Consider the following 18,577-nt stretch of genomic DNA (forward strand, 5'->3'; position numbering starts at 1 on the left):
AAATGGGACGTATCTTTTTTAATGTACAGAATTACCGTTTAAGCTAGCTACGTTTTTCACGTACACTCGTGTTGTGTTAGCCTCAAATTACTTTTTAGAATGATTTTCTCATGCGTTCTTGTAATTTGTTAATGGGTTAAAATGTAATTAATGCATCTTTAGCATAAGTATAAATTACACATATGACTCTCGGTCAAATTGTCGGCTTTTATTTTTCTTTTCTTTGATTACAGTGGCTCGAGAGCACTTCTTAGTGCAATTAATCAACAAGCAGGAAATGGCCTACAGGTATGACAAAGGTACAAATCTGTGCAAAAAGACAAATCCATTTTGTAGCAGCCTTGATCTGCAGGAGGAGTGGACCTTCATGTCTCCTCCACAGGTAACCCCCGCATAGGATTTGAAATGATAAATCTATATATTTTTAGCAGTTTGGATGGAGAGGGAAAAAAAAAAATGTTCATAAGATCTTTTATCATGCTGACAAAAATAGTTGATCGGGGAAAAAAAAAAGATCAGAAGAGGTGATCAGTGTCACAGACATGTTGTCAGCGCTTGTGTCAGATGAGCATGAGAATCAATTAGTTTGATCAGTGGAAGCACATGATTTGATCTTTGTGCTGCATCAAGGAAATCAGATGAGCATGAGAATCAATTAGTTTGATCAGTGGAAGCACATGATTTGATCTTTGTGCTGCATCAAGGAAAACATTCAAGAGGCTTTGTGTCAATATATTGATTTGTTGTTTTTGAATTGGGTCAACTATCTTGCAAAGAATGGTGCTTAGCTGTGACTGTGAGGCTGTTTTCCTCTGGTGGATGCCAGACCCCAATGAATTTTTAGGCAAGTACCACTTGACGCCACTAGATGGTAGTCGCGGTACTTAAACCTCTCCTTTATTAGCATGAACCCGCATAAAGATGACAAACTTGATTAGGTATAAACTTATTTAAAAATATTTAAATTTACCCTAAAAACCTTCACTGTTATTTTCCCAAAAGCCTTATGTATTTTCACCTTGCTTTTATGTTTTTAATTAGATGTTGATCTTTTATTGAGGTGGTTCTCAAGCTATTATAGTATGAATTTATGTTATGCCAATAAACATCAAACGCAGTTTGACGATTAACGCTTGAACCACACTTCAACATAAAAACTATATAACAATTCACTTAAAATCTATTGCAGCTAAAATCATTATGGCATGTCAACCATTATGTACTTCCTATTTCCTTTCTTACTTTTTGACTGTTTTAGGTCAGCGCGTCAAATGAGCAGTTGTCCGATGATGCTGCAGAGCTCCAAAAGAGTCTCAAAGATGTAGGTAACTTTTTGCTCTGGATCAGGTATGAGAACCAGAATAATCATTTTCTCAGCCGAATAGCTTAAATGAATTAGACGTTGAGTATTTAAAACAACTTTGCTTCAGGAATTCCTCACCTTATGTGAGGACCAGAGACTAACTGATGATTTATGGTGTTGTAAGATATTTGATTACTTTCGAGTCATTGATAGTAATGCTGACTCTTTCTTGTTTGTGTTTATAGGGCTTTATTATATGCTTCAACTTTAAAAAATTCAAATAAAATTTGATTTCAAATCTATCACACAATGGTTCTTGAATACAATCTTGCCTTGTCTAATTATTGTATCATTATATAAGAACTTAACAGTTTATTTATAACATACAATGTTTAATATTTGATTTTTTGGACTGTTTTAGGACAGCACTTCAAATGAGCAGTTCTCCAATGATGTTTCAGTGCTCCAAAAGAGTCTCAAAGATGTAAGTAACTTTTTGCACACCAAATGGATCAGTGCAACAACATGAATCAAATAATGTTGCACAAACAGATTTATTCCTCACATTTAATCAAATGAGGTTATTGCTGTACCTTTTTGATGAAGTACATTGTCGCAGAGTGCGATTTTCTTTATAAAAAAACAAAACAAAACATAAAAAGCGTTTTGGGGGTGATTGGAAGGGCGATTGGAATCTCTCAACGTTACGAGAGCGTACACAGAAATAATTCAACTCGTTTCTCAAGGCAGCACAGATGCACGCTCGTTGCTGATTCATTGCTCTTTTGGGAGCTTATTATTTCCACGTCTGGCTAACCGCCTTTTCCTCACCCCAAGGCCTTAGCCAAGAACCAACAGTGGCTGGCTTACAACCAGCAGCGAGAGGCCTACGTGAGGACGCTCGTGGACAGAATGCTGTGGCTGGACAACCAGCTGGACCAGGCCGTCCGGGACCGGTTCACGCAGCACAATAAGGAGCATTCAGAGGGTAAGACACAAGGCGGCGTGTCACCAAAGGCGCAACAACAAGCACATCTGTTAAGATGTTTTTGTTTGTGTGCTCGCTTGCAGCAGAGGAGAACGCGAGCCGGATGAAGGAGCACTTTGAAAAACGTCTGGTGACTGGTCGAGACAACCTGTTGACGCTCAAGCAGGAGCTCGACGTCACGCTCCAAGACCTGGCAGACACTAAAAATAGGTGCGTCGCAGGAAACAGCGATGGTCATAATTTTGGAAACAGCTTCAAATTTGAACAGTTCCAAACACATTTAGAAGTCAGGAAAATCAAACGGTCAACTCTTGAAAATGCACAGGAGTGAACTGAAATCATTCCAAATCATCAAGATGTGCAAAGTTGTTATCAGGGCAAAGGGGACCTAAAGAATCTAAAATATTAACTCTTAAATATATTAAGTTTAAAAAAAAATCATATTGCTGCATAGTCTGGATTACTTCTGCATTGATTTAGAGTATGAAGGTGAAAATAAATAAAAACGGTTAATCTGAAGGCATTTTCAAACTTTTGACTAGTACTGTATTGTAAAGAAATTATACAGTTCAAAGGTGCTTAACAATAAATTAATATAATGCATGGGTAAAGTTAATGTATTTCAGTAGTTAAATTCAACTGACTGTGTACATTTTTTTTAAATTGTACTCAGTTTTTTTTCCAATATTTATTTCCCTAACCTTATAACTATTATTTTTACCACTCTGTACAATCACTAAACATTGGACTTTTTTAAAATGGTCTGCTAAAATTTAGTTATTGTAATTTAGTTTCAGGAGACAGTGCTTTGGGGATTTTCAGCAGGTGTGAGGTTTATTTATCAACATGAAAAAAAAAAAGAAAGAAACATAATAGCGGTTCTCAAATGGTGGCACGTGTACCCCTGGCCCTGGAGGAATGCAGGTATCAGAATATCTATTTTAATGTTTTTTTTTTTTAATGCTGCGTCAGCAACGGTTTTCAAATTAAGAGCAAATCAATTGTAACATGAGGCTATAGTTATAACCTTGCAAAACATTTGCCCTCTTTTTGGTCAGATTTATATAGACACTCATTTTTATTAGTGACACAATTATCTGACAGACGAGCCAGAAATAAAACAAGATAAAGGATCTGTCCTATGGAGTTGTTGGATAAAAATACTCCATGAAATACCACTACAAGCTCCAAAATTTAATAAATCAGACACGGAAGGCACCGCACTATATTTATGAAAAGAAAGAAAAAAAAAATCCTTGCTCTGGCTCGGATGTCCTTTGTTGGAAAAATATTTCACTTTGAAATAAGGTCGAGAACCACTGCTCAAGAGAATCTATACACAGTAAATATATGACATTCACAATTCAAGTTCATCTTCTAAATTAAATGGAGTTTTCCGGTATATTCCGTTCTACTGAGATGCACCTGAATGAAAAATGAATGTGCAGGTATGAGAAAAAAGAGCTGGAGGCTAATGAGCTCAGGCAGCACCTTCAACATTGCTCTGAGGAAAAAGAGCTGATGATGGATGAGATGAAAGTGCTCCAGTGGAAACTGGATGAGGAGAAGCGTCACTCCGCCAAATTGGAACAAGAGGTACCCTGGAAGACTAAGTATTGGCCCTGTCTTCTGGTAAAACTTTACTTGTATTTTTGGGGCCCGCAACAAAGTTTGATCATCATTTTGCGGTTTGGACATTAAAATGTATTGTTATTACTGAGAATACCCACTATTTATCCTGGCCATGGACCAAGCCCTAAAAGAGAGGGGTACATCCCCCGCATGCTTCCCCTTGCCACCATGTGGCGTCTTAGGGTATTGCAGAAATAAAATATTAAAAATGTTAAAATATATATATATATATATATATATATATATATATATATATATATATATATATATTATATTTTCCCACCAAGCAAAGAAAATATAATTCCATACTTCTCTAATTGTATAGAAGACCTAACAGCACATTTTCCTTTATGAAGGAACAAGTGATCGGTAGGAACGGCAACTTTGTCAGGCTGTTAACATCAAAGTGTGCAAAGTTATTGACATCCATCACGCCTCCCTATATGGAGCATTTAAGTGCTGCTAGCTTTCAGCTAATTTACTGCGTGATAGATCCAGCAATCGTAGCCCGATCCACCGGTAAACATTGGCAACAGGCACCGTTATGTCAATGGCAGCGCAATTAAGTTTTTTGTTAGCGCCTTGAACTAACAATTGAACCTGTTTTCAAACACGTAACAAAGCAGTGTTGTTTGTATCAGGAGTCGGAGACAACAGTTTACGTAGTAAAACTAGTCAAGCTGTTACGCTGCAGTATTTTGTCAGGAACAATTTCAAAATAAAAGCAAGGCATTTGTGCCCATATATTATTAAGGTAAGGTAAGTAAGGTTTATTTAGATTTTTTTTCACCGCATTTCTGTCATGTTTTAACAGCCGTAAGCAGCGTTAACATTAGCAATTGTCGCTGCCATTGGCTTGACATATTTTTTCCTGACGTGTACACTAATAAGCGAGTATCTGAGTTACTTCGATTATACGTGGATTCAAATCAACCCTTAATATATGCAGTTTCCCCTTGTGTATTGTAAGATCGACAGCCCAAGGTTGTAGGGGCAGGTGACCACCGGGATATGCGATTTTCCTAGGGGAAATGCAGCCTAAGTACTATAATCATTTATTAATAATGTCAGATTAAGGCCGGTACTGCCATGTAGTAAAACAACAAAATAAAAACACTCACATGAGTTCTGGCCTTTGAAATTTCCTTTGTTGTGGCTGTCTCAGTCTTCTGTCTTTCAGAGTTTCATGGTAAAGCGTCACAATGCCAGTCAGGATAAGATTGCAGACTTGGAGCAACAGGTATGATATCTTCCTAAAGTGGGATACAAACATGACAATATCAGCTATTAACGTTGCAAATGGATTTATTTACAACATTTGATTTGTACCGCTGTAAAATCTTGGTGTTGTCAAGTAGAAGGGGGAACCCCATTTGTTTTGGCGCAACGCTTTTAGGTCCATAGTTCCTCCCAGGAACTTGAGGATGAAATGGAGAACTGCTCATATTTGAAGGCACAGCTGGTCAGACTCATGGGTCTGCTCCGAAGAAGCAATGACCAATTGGCATACTTTGAAAAAGTAAGCGCCCGTTTTATTTATTCATGTTTTACCCTTGTGCAGTATTCTGACCGTTTTGGGGTCATATTCTTACACATCATTCAGCCGCAAATATGAATATCCATCAGTCAAAGTGGGAAAAAAAAAATAATTTGACACACTTTCGAAGGTATAAAACCCAATTCTGTTGGGTTGCATTGATTATTCTTAATATCCTTTAACAGCGAATCCAGCAGGATGACGACAAAAAGGCGGAGGAGGACGAGCCCGTCTATGAAGAAATGACACCCCGCTGGATGTCGTCGCCCAATGGCAGCAGTTTGGATAAAAGTTCCCTGGAGTGCCCCGTCTGTGGGATCCAGTCTCCTGTCACTAAGTACCGGCAGATGATGGACCACCTGGAAGTCTGTCTGAACTGAGCCGAGGTCTTCATGTTGGGAGTTGTTCTCTCACTTGAGGTGAGGTCTTCATGTTGGGAGCTGTTCAGTCGCTGGAAGTGTTGGGTTTTGAATACACCCCCAAAATCTTCTCGAGTTCTATCGATGTGCTTAGCTTGCTTTGCAAATAAGAGAAATGAATGCATTGTTTTTTGTGACCCTTTGACCTCCTACTCCCCCACACTGATCATAGCTCAAAACAGCTTGTCAGTTAATCCTTTTTCTGAACTATTTAAGGTCACAGATTATTGCTTCGGAAATTGGTGCTTCACGTTTTACCGATGTAGCTAGCTCAATTAATTGGAATGAACTTTTGAAAAATCCTGTTAAATTGTATATCACAGTTCAATAAAACAAGTTTCAAAGAGGAAATCTGGTTTTCTTTTTGTTTTAGAAAAAAGGGACGTTTTTTTGAATCCGTATAAGCTTATCCTCAGTGACAATTTTGAATCTTAAATAAATGTATCACAAAAGATTGTGTTAACCACATTAAATGTCAATGTAAGTGCATCAGCAGGTGATGCTTACAAAACACCTGCTGACACTGCTCATCTAACTCACAACCCCTGTGACAAATCCTCCCTTTATCCTGTCAACTCTACCCTAGACTCTTGACTCTTCATTTACAGCAGATTAAAAACAAACATCAGAATAATCATGTCGTTTTAAAGGTATTGTAATTCTTAGCTTTTTTTGTTGTTGTTGGTTTTTTTTTTAATTGAATTTTGGTAAATGTTTCTAACTTCTATTGTACTTTGGAAAGCAAACTAGTTGAGACTATTTGCAAATCAATTCCATGTAATCAATGAAATTCTCAGCAATTTATTTTTTAACTATGTCGGTATTCTCAACATACAACAATAAGAAAAAAGGAATAAAAATGTGTTTTTATTGCATTGCACAAATGAAAGAAAATCATGGTTACCACCTCTAAACTACTATTCTAGGACTGGTCGATAAATCGAATTAAATTGTCATTTTTAAAATCGATTATGTGAAAATATGTAAAATTGGTGAGAGCAGTTGGATTACCTTTCAAATGCATTTTAGCAAATTGCTCACTATAATGCTGAAAGCCTTTCAGTTGCCGTTCGTACTGATCTTTTCGCAACAAAACTGGCTGAGAACAAAGACAGTCTGTCTCCTTTTATGTTTACATTTGAATGGTAGATGCTTGTTTACATTTTAACTGTCTTATTAATTTCCTTTCCTCGATTATAAATACTGTAACTTATTGAATTATGACTTATGTTGTATGATGTACATCAAAAAGCTATGTTCTGTAATATTGCATGTCGGTGTCATTTGATGGTTTCTAAAATTGCGAGGTAATAGTTGTTGAGGATTAAGTCCCCACTGAATCCCCCCCAGACACCAAATGCGCAGGCAGTCACTGACGTTCATTCTGTTGTTGCCATAACTCAGCTATGGTTATCCGTGGGATTGACTCCCAGTCAAATGTCAAGTGGATGGATTTGCACGTTAAGAAAGCTCATGGGCTTTATGACGCTTGCGTCACAGTCATAAGCGGGATCCCCTTAACCAGTAAGCCACTGGTTACCGTCTGTTCCCCCGGGAGGCGGGGTTTGAGAAAGCTGGACCCGGGTAACGTGAAGACCCAATAGGGGAGTCGTACCGTCGCGTTCACTGCACTTCCAGGAGCATCTTTGGATTTTAAGGGTTAAAAAGATGGGAGACAAGGACACTGTGGAGAAATTCCTGGACAACAACCCCCAGTTTGCCAAGGAGTACTATGACAAAAAGGTCAAAGCGGATGTTATCGCCACCGCCTTCGACAACAAGGTGCAGGTCCAAGAGCCATCTTCGTACAACGAGGCCACCACCATCCAGGAGGCCCAGTTCGTGTTCGAGCTGGTCAAGGAGCTGCAAGGCAGCGGCCCGATGGAAAAGGCCCTGCACAAAGTTCTGCAGAGGATCGCGCTGCTGGTTCAGGCGGACCGCTGCAGCTACTTTGGCTACCGGTCGCGCAACGGGACGCCCGAGCTGTCCACGGTCCTTTTTGACGTCACGCACAATTCCGCTTTTGACAAAAACCTGGTCAACCCCAACGTGGAAATCGTGTTCCCTATCGATATGGGGATCGTCGGGTGGACGGCGCACTCCAAGAAGCCGCAGAATATTGCTGACGTGAAAAAGGTGAGCCCGTCTGAAACAAGCAACTCAATGAAAGGTCTTTCATGAAAACAATTTGCCAGTCATTTAATACTTTTTTTGTATCAAAAGTAGTAGTATCGATTACCTGGTATCAGCATACCGGTGAAAAGTAACTAAATTACCTTTAGTTATTACAATATGTGATCTAATGAGTGTTAGAATCTTTTTTTGTGTGTATTTGGACTTCCAGGACTCTCATTTTAGCGACTTTGTGGACAAGCAGACCAAATACACCACCAAATGTTTAATGACCGCTCCCATCTTGAACGGAAAGGAGCCCATCGGCGTCGTCATGGTGCTCAACAAGCAAGGTGCCGACGCCTTTTCAAAGAGTGATCAGGAGGTGAGTGCATTGCACACAATGGCCGGGTACAGGAAAGGAGATTCGAAATCAACGCTGCATCCAAAAATATGACTTTTTAGCAGACGTGCAAATTAGTAAATCAAGCCTTCAACCTTCAAGTTCCATGCCAAGTGACAAGTTAAAGATCCTATAATGTGAATGAAGAAATTATTATATAGTGGTGCCGTGAGCTGCAAATTTTATTTGTTTTGTGATCATATTTCCCCATTATAAAGAATGGAAATTCAGTAAATCCATCACAGCCCCCCTTTACATACTTTACATAATACTTTACTTAAAGTATTTAAAAATAACTGCTGAAGACTAGAACGCGGGTCAAATGTGACGGGCAGTATAGACTAGCTAGCTAGTTAGCTATACTTACGCCTCAAAACTACACCCCGCCCACTGTCTGCTGTTTGGAATGCCTTTTTGCCGACTTGCGCATACGGTTAGAGAGAGATGACGAAAAAGCAGGGGAAAAATAAAGAAAAGAAAAGAAAAAATGGAAAATTTTGTCATGCCATTGGGGACACTTTTGAGTGCTAGATGGTGTGGGAACTAAGCTTTAATTGGAAATATTTTCTAGTGATGGGCAGATGAAGCCTCATGAAGCCTTGAAACTTTCCATCCAACTGGTTCCATAAAAAAGCTTTATTTTCAAACTGTTTGCAAGGCATCTTGATCCAGTCACTCCCTCACTTGATTGTGTATGGATCATTCATTACTTATTGATGGTGAAATGAAGCTTCGTGAAGGACCAATCTTTCCAACTAATTTGTTTACACATGGTTCAAGACTTCATGTTGCTTCATTTGCTCTTATATTTGTAGTGCAAAAACTAAAGGGGACAAAGATTCATATTCTATGATGAAAAAAACAGATCTTTTTTTCTTTTTTTTTTAACAGCTCTTCAATAAATATGTCAACTTTTTGTCTGTGGTCGCCCTCCAAGCGCACACCGCATACATGTGGGATGTGGAATCCAGGAGAAGCCAGGTACACCAACGAAAGCACTCGCCACCAGAAATCAAAGCATAAAAAAATAATTTTTAAAACGGTATGCACACCAACTCACCATAGGTGCTGCTGTGGTCGGCCAGCAAAGTGTTTGAGGAGCTGACGGACATCGAGAGGCAGTTTCACAAAGCCCTCTACACGGTCAGGACTTACATCAAGTGCGAGAGGTACTCGGTGGGGCTCCTGGACATGACCAAAGAGAAAGTGAGTGATGGAGATTTTACTCATGGAGAGTTGTTTTTTCTTGATTGACTTTTTTCATGATGCAGCATTTTTTTTTCTTGCCTCCAGGAATTCTTTGATGAGTGGGCCATCAAACTCGGGGAACAGGAGCCCTACAAGGGTCCCAAGACACCGGATGGCAGAGTGAGTTTATTCAGCAAAATGGAAATTTACTGCAGCAGGTTCTTTCTCCAATTATACAGTGTTGCCCCAGAATATCACTTATAAGGATTTTTTTTTCTGGGTTTTATTACATAAATACTGTATCTTACCATAACAGGTCATTACATGTATTGATAAAATTTGCTTCTTTTCCAACCATAAAGGAAATCAATTTCTACAAGATCATTGACTACCTGCTGGAAGACAAAGAGGAAATTAAAGTTATTCCGTAAGTACATTGGACACTCTCCAAAAATAGAAAATAAATCACAATTGTCTTTTTTTGTTCGAATAAATCTGCTATGTGACCTAACAGCGGCCCCCCTGCGGACCACTGGGCACTGGTCAGCGGACTGCCCACCTACGTGGCTGAGAATGGATTTGTAAGCTCCACTAATTTGCTTCATTAGAGAGGACATTTTGAAAGACTTTTATTAATCTACTCTTTTTATGTATTTTCTAGATTTGCAACATGATGAATGCCGCGGGGGATGACTATTTCACGTTTCAGGTGAGACAACATTTCATGCTGGATTAGCGAAGAGGCCACGTGAGGTTTTGGGGGGTTGGGGGTGCTTCCTATCTGGCCTACCCAACAATTGGTTGGCAAATGTATTTTCTAATACCTTATTAACTAATGCTACGTCCCTAAACTTAAGTTTGTTGACTCTTATTTGGGATTGTTTTACAAAAGTACCTGTGGATTTGAATTTACAGAAAGAAGCGGTTGATGAGAGCGGCTGGACAATCAAGAACGTCCTCTCACTTCCGATCGTCAACAAAAAGGAAGAGATCGTGGGCGTGGCCACTTTTTTCAACAGGAGAGACGGCAAGCCGTTTGACGAGAATGACGAGCAAATTACAGAGGTCTGTCAAAACGCTGGAATTATTTCAAAAGCAATCCATTTTAATTGCATAAATGTGTCCGTCTAGGCTCTGACCCAGTTCCTGGGCTGGTCCACCTTGAATAGCGACACGTACGACAAGCTTAACCGGACTGAGTGGAGTAAGGATGTGGCGCAGGAAATGCTCATGTATCAAACAAAGGCTACGCCGAATGACGTGCAGAGTATTTTGGTAAGACTCCCAACATTTAGCCACGAGCTGTCAACTGATAGAAGGAAAAAATGCCAAACCTTCTTGACCTCCTTAGAACACCATCGAAAAGTTTGGCTCGACGCCTGAGGACTGTGACCAGAAGGAGATGTACAAACTATTGGTGGGGCCCCCAACATGTCCATGATTTTACAAGCATACATAACATGTTTTGGTGATTCTAAAATGTGTCGCGCTCACCCAGAGAGCCAACATTCCCGAATCCAAGACGGTGGATCTGCACGAGTTCAGCTTCAGTGACTTCCCGCTGTCCGAATTTGAGCTCATCAAGTGCGGCATCCGCTGCTTCTTCGAGCTGGGGGTAGTGGAGAAGTTTAAAGTCCCGGCTGAGGTAACGGCCTGCCTCGTCTTATCTGTCGCTTCTAGTTGAATTTTGCTGTCGAAACGACTGATAAAATAAACAAAACAAAACAAAAAATAATTTCATGTATATAGATTTTATATATATTTGAACAAAAATGTTGAACGAAACCATATCATACCATACCAACAAATGATGTAGAACACTTTAAACAGGCTAGTGAAAGTTTAATTGATTTTACGGTAATTCAGAACCTTAACACAACTGCAACTTTGGAGTAGGAACATTTACAAACACCGGTTTAAACGCTTTAATCAATTCAAACCCAGACATATTTTTACATTTTTTAAGAATCAAGCCATTCAATATAAGCTACTTATTTTTTTTTTTTTACCTTAGTGATGGCTAAAGCAGTGTTTGAACATGACTGGTGCTAAATGAATTAAGCACTGAAGTAATCAGTCACTTTAGGTAATAAGAACCAAAGTAATCAAGTATTTTGATTAATAAATACCACATTAAGTAAAAAGTACTGTTACTACTTGCTTACGTTAATCAATTACTTTAGGCCATGAAGTAGTGGATATAGATTAATGTACAGTGTAATGATTATTTATTTTGGTACTTTAGCAATCAAATTACATTTTTATCTATTTTAAGTCATCTATTTACATTATACATTATGAATTATTTTAGTATGGAAACAATTACTTTACTACTTAACGAAAGTAATCAATTATTTTAGTACTTACCTAAAGTGATTGATATTTTTAATAATTAAACTACTTCTTTTAGAGCATAATTATTTTAGTACTAAGAAAAAGTTATTTGTAGAACTTATTCTCAATGCCCAGGAAAAACAAACAAACATAAAAACGTTTGGGATTGAAGGAGTTTATTTGATGACTGAAGTATTTTTTTAATGTATAACAAACACAATTAAAAACTCATTTTGCCACTTTCTATTGACTGAAAATGACTTCACATATGCTAGAGGCTTAACGACCAATCACAGCTCAGCTTATGAACATCATATGACTAACATCACATGGCCTTGAACACTAGTGATTTTCAGCCAACAGCCAATGGAAAAAAATGTCTTTAAAAGGTATTTAACAGCTGGCCATTAAGTGTTAATAGCTTGATTTTTTTTTTTACACCGTAGAATTTGAAGCCGTTTCCAAACTTCTGACTGGTACTGCACGTTACTTTCTTTGCCCAGACCCTGACACGATGGATGTACACCGTTCGCAGAGGTTATCGCGACATCACCTACCACAACTGGAGGCACGGCTTCAACGTGGGCCAAACCATGTTCACCCTCCTGCTTGTAAGCAGAACGCAAGTGGCGAGCCGCCGTTTTGCTTATGTAAAAACCCCGCCTTGCTTTCTCCCGAAACAGACAGGCAAGCTGAAGAAGTACTACTCGGATCTCGAGGCCTTCGCCATGGTGGCTGCAGGATTCTGCCATGACATTGACCACAGGGGGACCAACAACCTCTACCAGACAAAGTAAGGAGATAGGAAGGAATGTCACTAAGCCAACACCAACGATGCATGAGGTGCATTCAAACACAATCAGACGTTTCAAACTTGACAGAAAATGTCAATGCAATAACATTAACTGCAAATTTCAACAATACCATTTTCGTAGAAAATCTATAAAAGCTGACTTATAACAAGAAGAATGATGGACGTGAAATTACTTTGATATTTGACCATAATTACATACAATATTATGGTCCATCTAGTCACTTAAGTACACAATATTGAATTAAGTAATTAGGCTTCTGTCTTCCATTCTGGTGGTTTGTTTTAATGGGGTGCTTCTCAAATAATGGGGCGGGCCCTCCTGGAGGGGCGTGAGGTGATGCCAGGAAAAAGGCTTTGTTTTTGTCATGTGGAATGTAATTGCAATAAAGTAATCATTTTCATCATTTTCTTTTAGTTTCAGGCACTTTGGTGCACTGGCTTCTTTTTTTCCGTTTTAGACTAAGCTGTAACCCCTATAAACGCGATCAAAATAATTAACAGTTGTTGAAAGTTGATTTGTATTGTGTTTTTCTGTTGTTAATGCAAAAAACAATTTTCATCAATAATAATCTTATTTATAGTCAGTGCATCGACCGGGGGGGGGGGGGGGGGGGGGGGGGGGGGGGGGGGGGGGGCAAAAAGGTTTCTCTTTTCTTTCTTTTTCATGTACCTCATGGAAAAAAGGGGTTTTGCCAACCAATACTTGTTGCAGACGGTTCTTGTTCTCGTCAAATATTTTGCAAGTATCATAACTTAAGTCACTCTATATGTCATGTGAAATGACGATATGTGAATTGAAACCACTATACATGTGCAAATATTTCACCGAAAAAGTGTGCGACCAAATCCAGTGTGGTGCGACCTACTCAAAAATTTGGTATCGTTAGTACTAACCGGCGTTAAAGGTTGGTGTAACATTTCGGATGATGTTCTTTTATTAGGAGCGCATCACCACTAGCCAAGCTTCACAGCAGCTCCGTGATGGAGCGACACCACCTGGAGTACAGCAAAACGCTCATGGAGGACGAGGTGGGCCCTTGCTAATGGAATTGGGGGAGGGTGGCAAAAAAAATGCAAACTAACCACATTCCCTATTCCAGAACTTGAATATCTTCCAAAACATGCAAAAACGTCAGTTTGAGACGGTGCAGCATCTGTTTGAAGTTTGCATCATCGCCACGGACCTGGCGCTTTATTTCAAGTACGTTAAAGGTCGGCTTAGTCGTTATGGTTTTCGCGATCGATTCTGGAATCTTGTTTTCGTGGCCTCCAGGAAGAGAACAATGTTCCAGAAGATCGTTGATGCAATGGAGGGGATCCCGGACGAGAAAGATAAAGTCAGCTACGTCTCCAACAACCCCACCAGGAAGGAGATCATCATGTAAATTTAAAACGCAGCTCCCCTGATTTTTTTGGACAAATAATCAGAGATGAAATCATCATGGCCTTGTTGTCTTTTTTTTTTTTTTCCTCTCTTAGGGCAATGATGATGACAGCATGCGATCTGTCGGCCATTACGAAGCCGTGGGAGGTTCAGAGTAAGGTGAGTTTGCGTGCTCGTTCCTAAATCAAAATCTGCAAATATCAAAACGCCGTCTTGCTTCTAATTATCAGGTGGCTCTGATGGTGGCGGCAGAATTCTGGGAGCAGGGCGACTTGGAAAGGACCGTACTGGAACAGCAGCCCATTGTAAGCCCTTTTCAATCAGAATTGGCCTTACGTTCCACTTATATAGCCAATCATACACCGCATTCAAACCGCTTTGATTGACCATGACTGTGACCACACCCTCACCGGCGTGGCCCCCCCCTCTGTCAGATCTGACAGCCTGTGAAAATACTAACACTAGGTCTAACCAGCCTCATCTCTTCCATAATTAGTAACACATTTATGTCCTGTTATGGATCACATGGAGCTTGGCATTATATGATTTCTTTTCCCCACATATTTACCTAGTTTAGAGACCAGAGGCGGGTAAAAACTGTTCCAAAGAGAAATTGGTAACAAAAAATGCTTGTTGTTCCCCCCCGAGTTGAAGAATAATTTGATATTTTCGTCAAAACCTTGACGTCATAATTAGCATTTCGCGGGTCACATAAAATGATGTGCTGGGTCGCATTTGGCCCCCGGGCCTTGAGTTTGATAACACTCCTCTAATTTGTCATTTTTGGTGCGTGATCATCAACAGAGCGGCCGATAATAGCATCGGTTGCCGTTGAGTGTACCTTGAAAGGCTAGGTATTGATCGGTAGAGATACTCGTCCATCCTTATACAAAACTGATAGTGATACCATACATGGTATCAATATTTCATACTAGTGGACCGTGTATCAATGCTATTGATACACCACAATGAAATGTAATTGGGATGTTTGGTATCAGTGTATCACCTAGACTGACACCAGTACAGCTTTTCATCGTTTAATAGTTACTGATACCAGATATTCTACTGATACACAAAATCCCCACTTCAAATGTTGTAAAATTAATGGCAATTCTTTTATTCTCGTAATTAATATTTTTTAGTTTGTGATCGTAAAAGTGTGCTAAGAGAGCAGCTGATACTAGTACTCTAGTATCAAGCGCATACTTTGAAATAAGGTCAGCTATCGGCCCGATTCAATACTTGGTATCAGTACTCACCCTTCCCTAATACCGATGGTAATATCATGACTTTTGTTGTCACTTTTTTTTGACTGATACCAGTATGAGTACTAAACTTTTGAGTACTCACAAATACTGTAACAAGTGCTGATACCACTTATACTTTTGATTCACAAAATTCCCAGTCCCACCCAAAAAATGAGATTTTTTTTACCCTATTCCAATGTATATAGCATTTTCCTTTAAAAAAAAAAGAAAAAAAGAAAGAAATCAAAACCGTTCTCAAAACCAAAAACTTGTCATTTGTAATTTCTAGTCTGTGATTGTAATACTACTCCGAGAGTGTGGCTGATTTTCGAATCGACTGCAATCTTAAGTAAAAATGCTTTGAAACTCGGCCAGATATCAGTCAATACAATACTTGGTATCAGAGTAGCAGGCAATTTATTTTCTTGTCTCTTCTTCTTAAGCTAATCAGCTCATTTAGCGTCAACAATTATTCTATAATAATTACATAATTAAATAAATACCAGGATCGTATTTTTTTCCCTTCTTCTGCCAGCAATGAAAAGAAAGTATGGTTCCATTTTTCAACTTGTAACCCTTTCTCGTGTCCCGTTTTAGCCAATGATGGACAGAAATCACGCAGACGAGCTACCCAAGATGCAATGCGGCTTCATCGATTTTGTCTGCTCTTTTGTGTACAAGGTGATGACGTTTGGCTAAACTTTTTTTTTTTTCCTGTTTTGTGCAATAAGGACAAAATCACGCTAACTTTTTTTGCGCTTGCGTTTTTTTTTTTTAAATCCTGCAGGAGTTTTCCCGCTTCCACACGGAGATCTCGCCCATGTTCACGGGTCTGAACAACAACCGGGGAGAGTGGAAAGCGCTCGCCGACGTGCACGAGGCTAAAATGAAAGCCATCGAAGATGAGAAGAAAAAACTGGAAGGTGGCGATCAGGGCGACGCTGGCGGCAAGTCAAAGACGTGCGTCATCTGCTAAAACTGACATTTTTGAGATCCGCTCGTGAAAAATCACATCTTGGACAAACCGGGGCTGCAAATACCCCCAAATCGGTATTTCAATATCAAACCGATGCCATGCCAAATACCAACAGAAATATGTACATCGATAAAACGAAATTTTTAGGTTGTTACGATTCATACTGTACTATACGTCAGGTAGTTAGTTTTTCAAAATGTCTTCTGCTACTCTTATAAGCCGACGAACGGCATAAGGAGATTTGACTCTATTGGATTTGCTTATAAGCCCATTGGAGACCCAAGGCTTTTCTTTTTTCTTTTTAAGTCCCCCCCCTACTTACTACATATAGTCAGTAATATAGTCCTGCTTAGAATTTTGCGGAGCACATGGGGCAACAAGCGAGGCCGGAAATACACAAAGGAGACGAGTGATTTGATCCTTTCACATGTTGTAGTATTTTATGTCCAATAGCTTGTATAGACAGTCAAATATGTAAATAAAGTCTATTTTTGGAAAAGCATGCCGGTGTTGTGTCTGTCATGATATCCACCTGAGACCCGGCCTATTAATCAGTGTCCAATGTGGTGGACATTTGTTTTTGGTCTTTATATTTGACATATTGAAGCAAGCCAAGTCCTAGTGTCCTCGGTAGAGGACATCCTGGTCCTTCCAATGATGGTTCATTTGTGGCATAGGTGTCGAACTCCAGTCCTTGAGGGCCTTCATCCTGCATGTTTTCCAGTTTTCTTTCCCCAACACACCTGATTCAAATGATTAGCTCATTAGCAGGCTCTGCAAGAGCTTTAAAATGATCCCAATCATTTGAATCAGGTGTTTTTGAGGGAAAAGATTTGAAAAACATGTAGGATACCGGCCCTCGAGGACTGGAGTTCGACACCTGTGATCTGTGGGATGGATTTCACTTGACTGTGTCTCCCCGACACAACATTGCACATGTATTAATATGGTGGGTCTCAGATGGATTTGGAAAGATGTAGGGAGCATACACACACACACACACACACACACACACACACACATACATACATACATTATATATATATATATATATATATATATATACATATATATATATATATTATATATATTTACATACTATATTTAGGAAGCACATTGTACATCATAGTCGCTGTTTTAGCATAAAAATCTATTTATATCTACTATAGAGGGAAGTTTACGTCTTTATTATTTTAAAAAACTCAGTTAAATTCTGATTTTCTTGAATTATATACTTATTTTTAAATTAATTAGAAATATTGATCCGGTTTGGAGTGTTTTTTTTTTTTACTGCAAAATACATTCATTTTGTTAGCAAATCATTTTTTGTGTACAGTATTTGCATTTTTTTGTTTCAAATCCCTTTTTGTTTCTGTAACGACACTAATCTCTCTCCATACAAGCCACAGTTGAATGCCAAAGAACACTTCTGACAATTATATAAAGAAACAGAACATTTCAACAGATGACATTTTTGATGATGTAAACAGGAGTATATTTTTCTTTGGATAGTGATCTCCAAACTCCGAGAGCCATATGAACAACTGTAAGACCACAGCGTGCCAATAACGTGAGTGGACAGTGCGTTGCATTGTCTTATTTCCATGCACTGTCACGACCCGTCTTCTTGTCGCACCACAATCATGTCTAGTGTTCTCCGTCTTAGCTCATGAAAAATTCCGTTTGTCCATTACTGTTACTCGCCTTCTGGGAATAGCCCCCCCCCCAACCATGCGTTCTCATAGCTTTAGTGGCCTAAAAGTGTCCCCTGAGTGCTCGTCGAAAAGAAGAAAAAAAAGCTTGACTGCCCATGCCTAAATTGTATTATCATGATAAACAGACACCGGATATGAAATGCTGTAATCTCATTAGGGGAAGCTCGGGAGGCAGCTTGTTGGAGGGAGCTATTTAATGCCGCATTGCCTTGGATAGGACACAGCCCACGGGGGTTTGTTTACTTAACTGCAGATGGGGGAAGCGGCAATTAGGGGGCTGGTTTTGTATCCATTAGAGCATATATTCAGAATGGCATTCCAGGAAGACGACTACTTTTGACTGATTTATCGTTTTGTTCGAATTAATCGTAAAATGTATTGACTCTCTTTTTCCATTTATGTATGATTTTATTTCGACTAGGGCTATGTATGTGTAATATATATATATATATATATATATATATATATATATATATATATATATATATATATATATATATATATATATATATCCTTCATGTACTC

At 39.1% G+C, this 18,577-nt stretch overlaps 2 protein-coding genes across 7 annotated transcripts in view; both read left to right on the top strand.

Moving 5' to 3' along the window:
• Positions 1-6,217, top strand: part of LOC148420022 (centrosomal protein of 55 kDa-like) — an 8,874-nt gene extending 2,657 nt beyond the window's left edge. For 4 of the 6 annotated variants that reach the window (XM_088422263.1, XM_088422262.1, XM_088422264.1 and 1 more), the window contains exons 2-10: positions 234-382; positions 1,259-1,321; positions 1,725-1,787; positions 2,141-2,291; positions 2,375-2,501; positions 3,740-3,887; positions 5,089-5,163; positions 5,320-5,442; positions 5,646-6,217. In XM_088422263.1, the coding sequence (XP_088278389.1) occupies positions 278-382; positions 1,259-1,321; positions 1,725-1,787; positions 2,141-2,291; positions 2,375-2,501; positions 3,740-3,887; positions 5,089-5,163; positions 5,320-5,442; positions 5,646-5,840 (1,050 nt within the window). In that variant the 5' untranslated portion in view covers positions 234-277 and the 3' untranslated portion in view covers positions 5,841-6,217. The remainder of the gene's footprint in view (positions 1-233; positions 383-1,258; positions 1,322-1,724; positions 1,788-2,140; positions 2,292-2,374; positions 2,502-3,739; positions 3,888-5,088; positions 5,164-5,319; positions 5,443-5,645) is intronic. The other 2 variants (XM_088422266.1, XM_088422265.1) reach the window with 2 other exon arrangements.
• A 1,330-nt stretch (positions 6,218-7,547) lies between these two features.
• LOC148420023 (cone cGMP-specific 3',5'-cyclic phosphodiesterase subunit alpha'-like) lies at positions 7,548-16,725 on the top strand. The gene is made up of 21 exons (XM_088422258.1): positions 7,548-8,015; positions 8,224-8,376; positions 9,286-9,375; positions 9,460-9,600; positions 9,688-9,762; positions 9,945-10,009; positions 10,097-10,163; positions 10,244-10,291; positions 10,498-10,647; positions 10,714-10,857; positions 10,934-10,999; positions 11,081-11,227; positions 12,420-12,527; positions 12,600-12,709; positions 13,672-13,759; positions 13,831-13,931; positions 14,004-14,111; positions 14,210-14,273; positions 14,345-14,419; positions 15,959-16,042; positions 16,149-16,725. Exons 1-21 carry the CDS (start codon positions 7,548-7,550, stop codon positions 16,335-16,337), a joined length of 2,541 nt encoding a protein of 846 aa, XP_088278384.1. The 3' UTR covers positions 16,338-16,725.
• Positions 16,726-18,577: the final 1,852 nt, after the last annotated feature.

Source organism: Hippichthys cyanospilos, chromosome 8, assembly GCF_059441005.1.
Source record: "Hippichthys cyanospilos isolate Australia breed blue-spotted pipefish chromosome 8, RoL_Hcya_1.0, whole genome shotgun sequence".
NCBI lineage: Eukaryota > Metazoa > Chordata > Actinopteri > Syngnathiformes > Syngnathidae > Hippichthys > Hippichthys cyanospilos.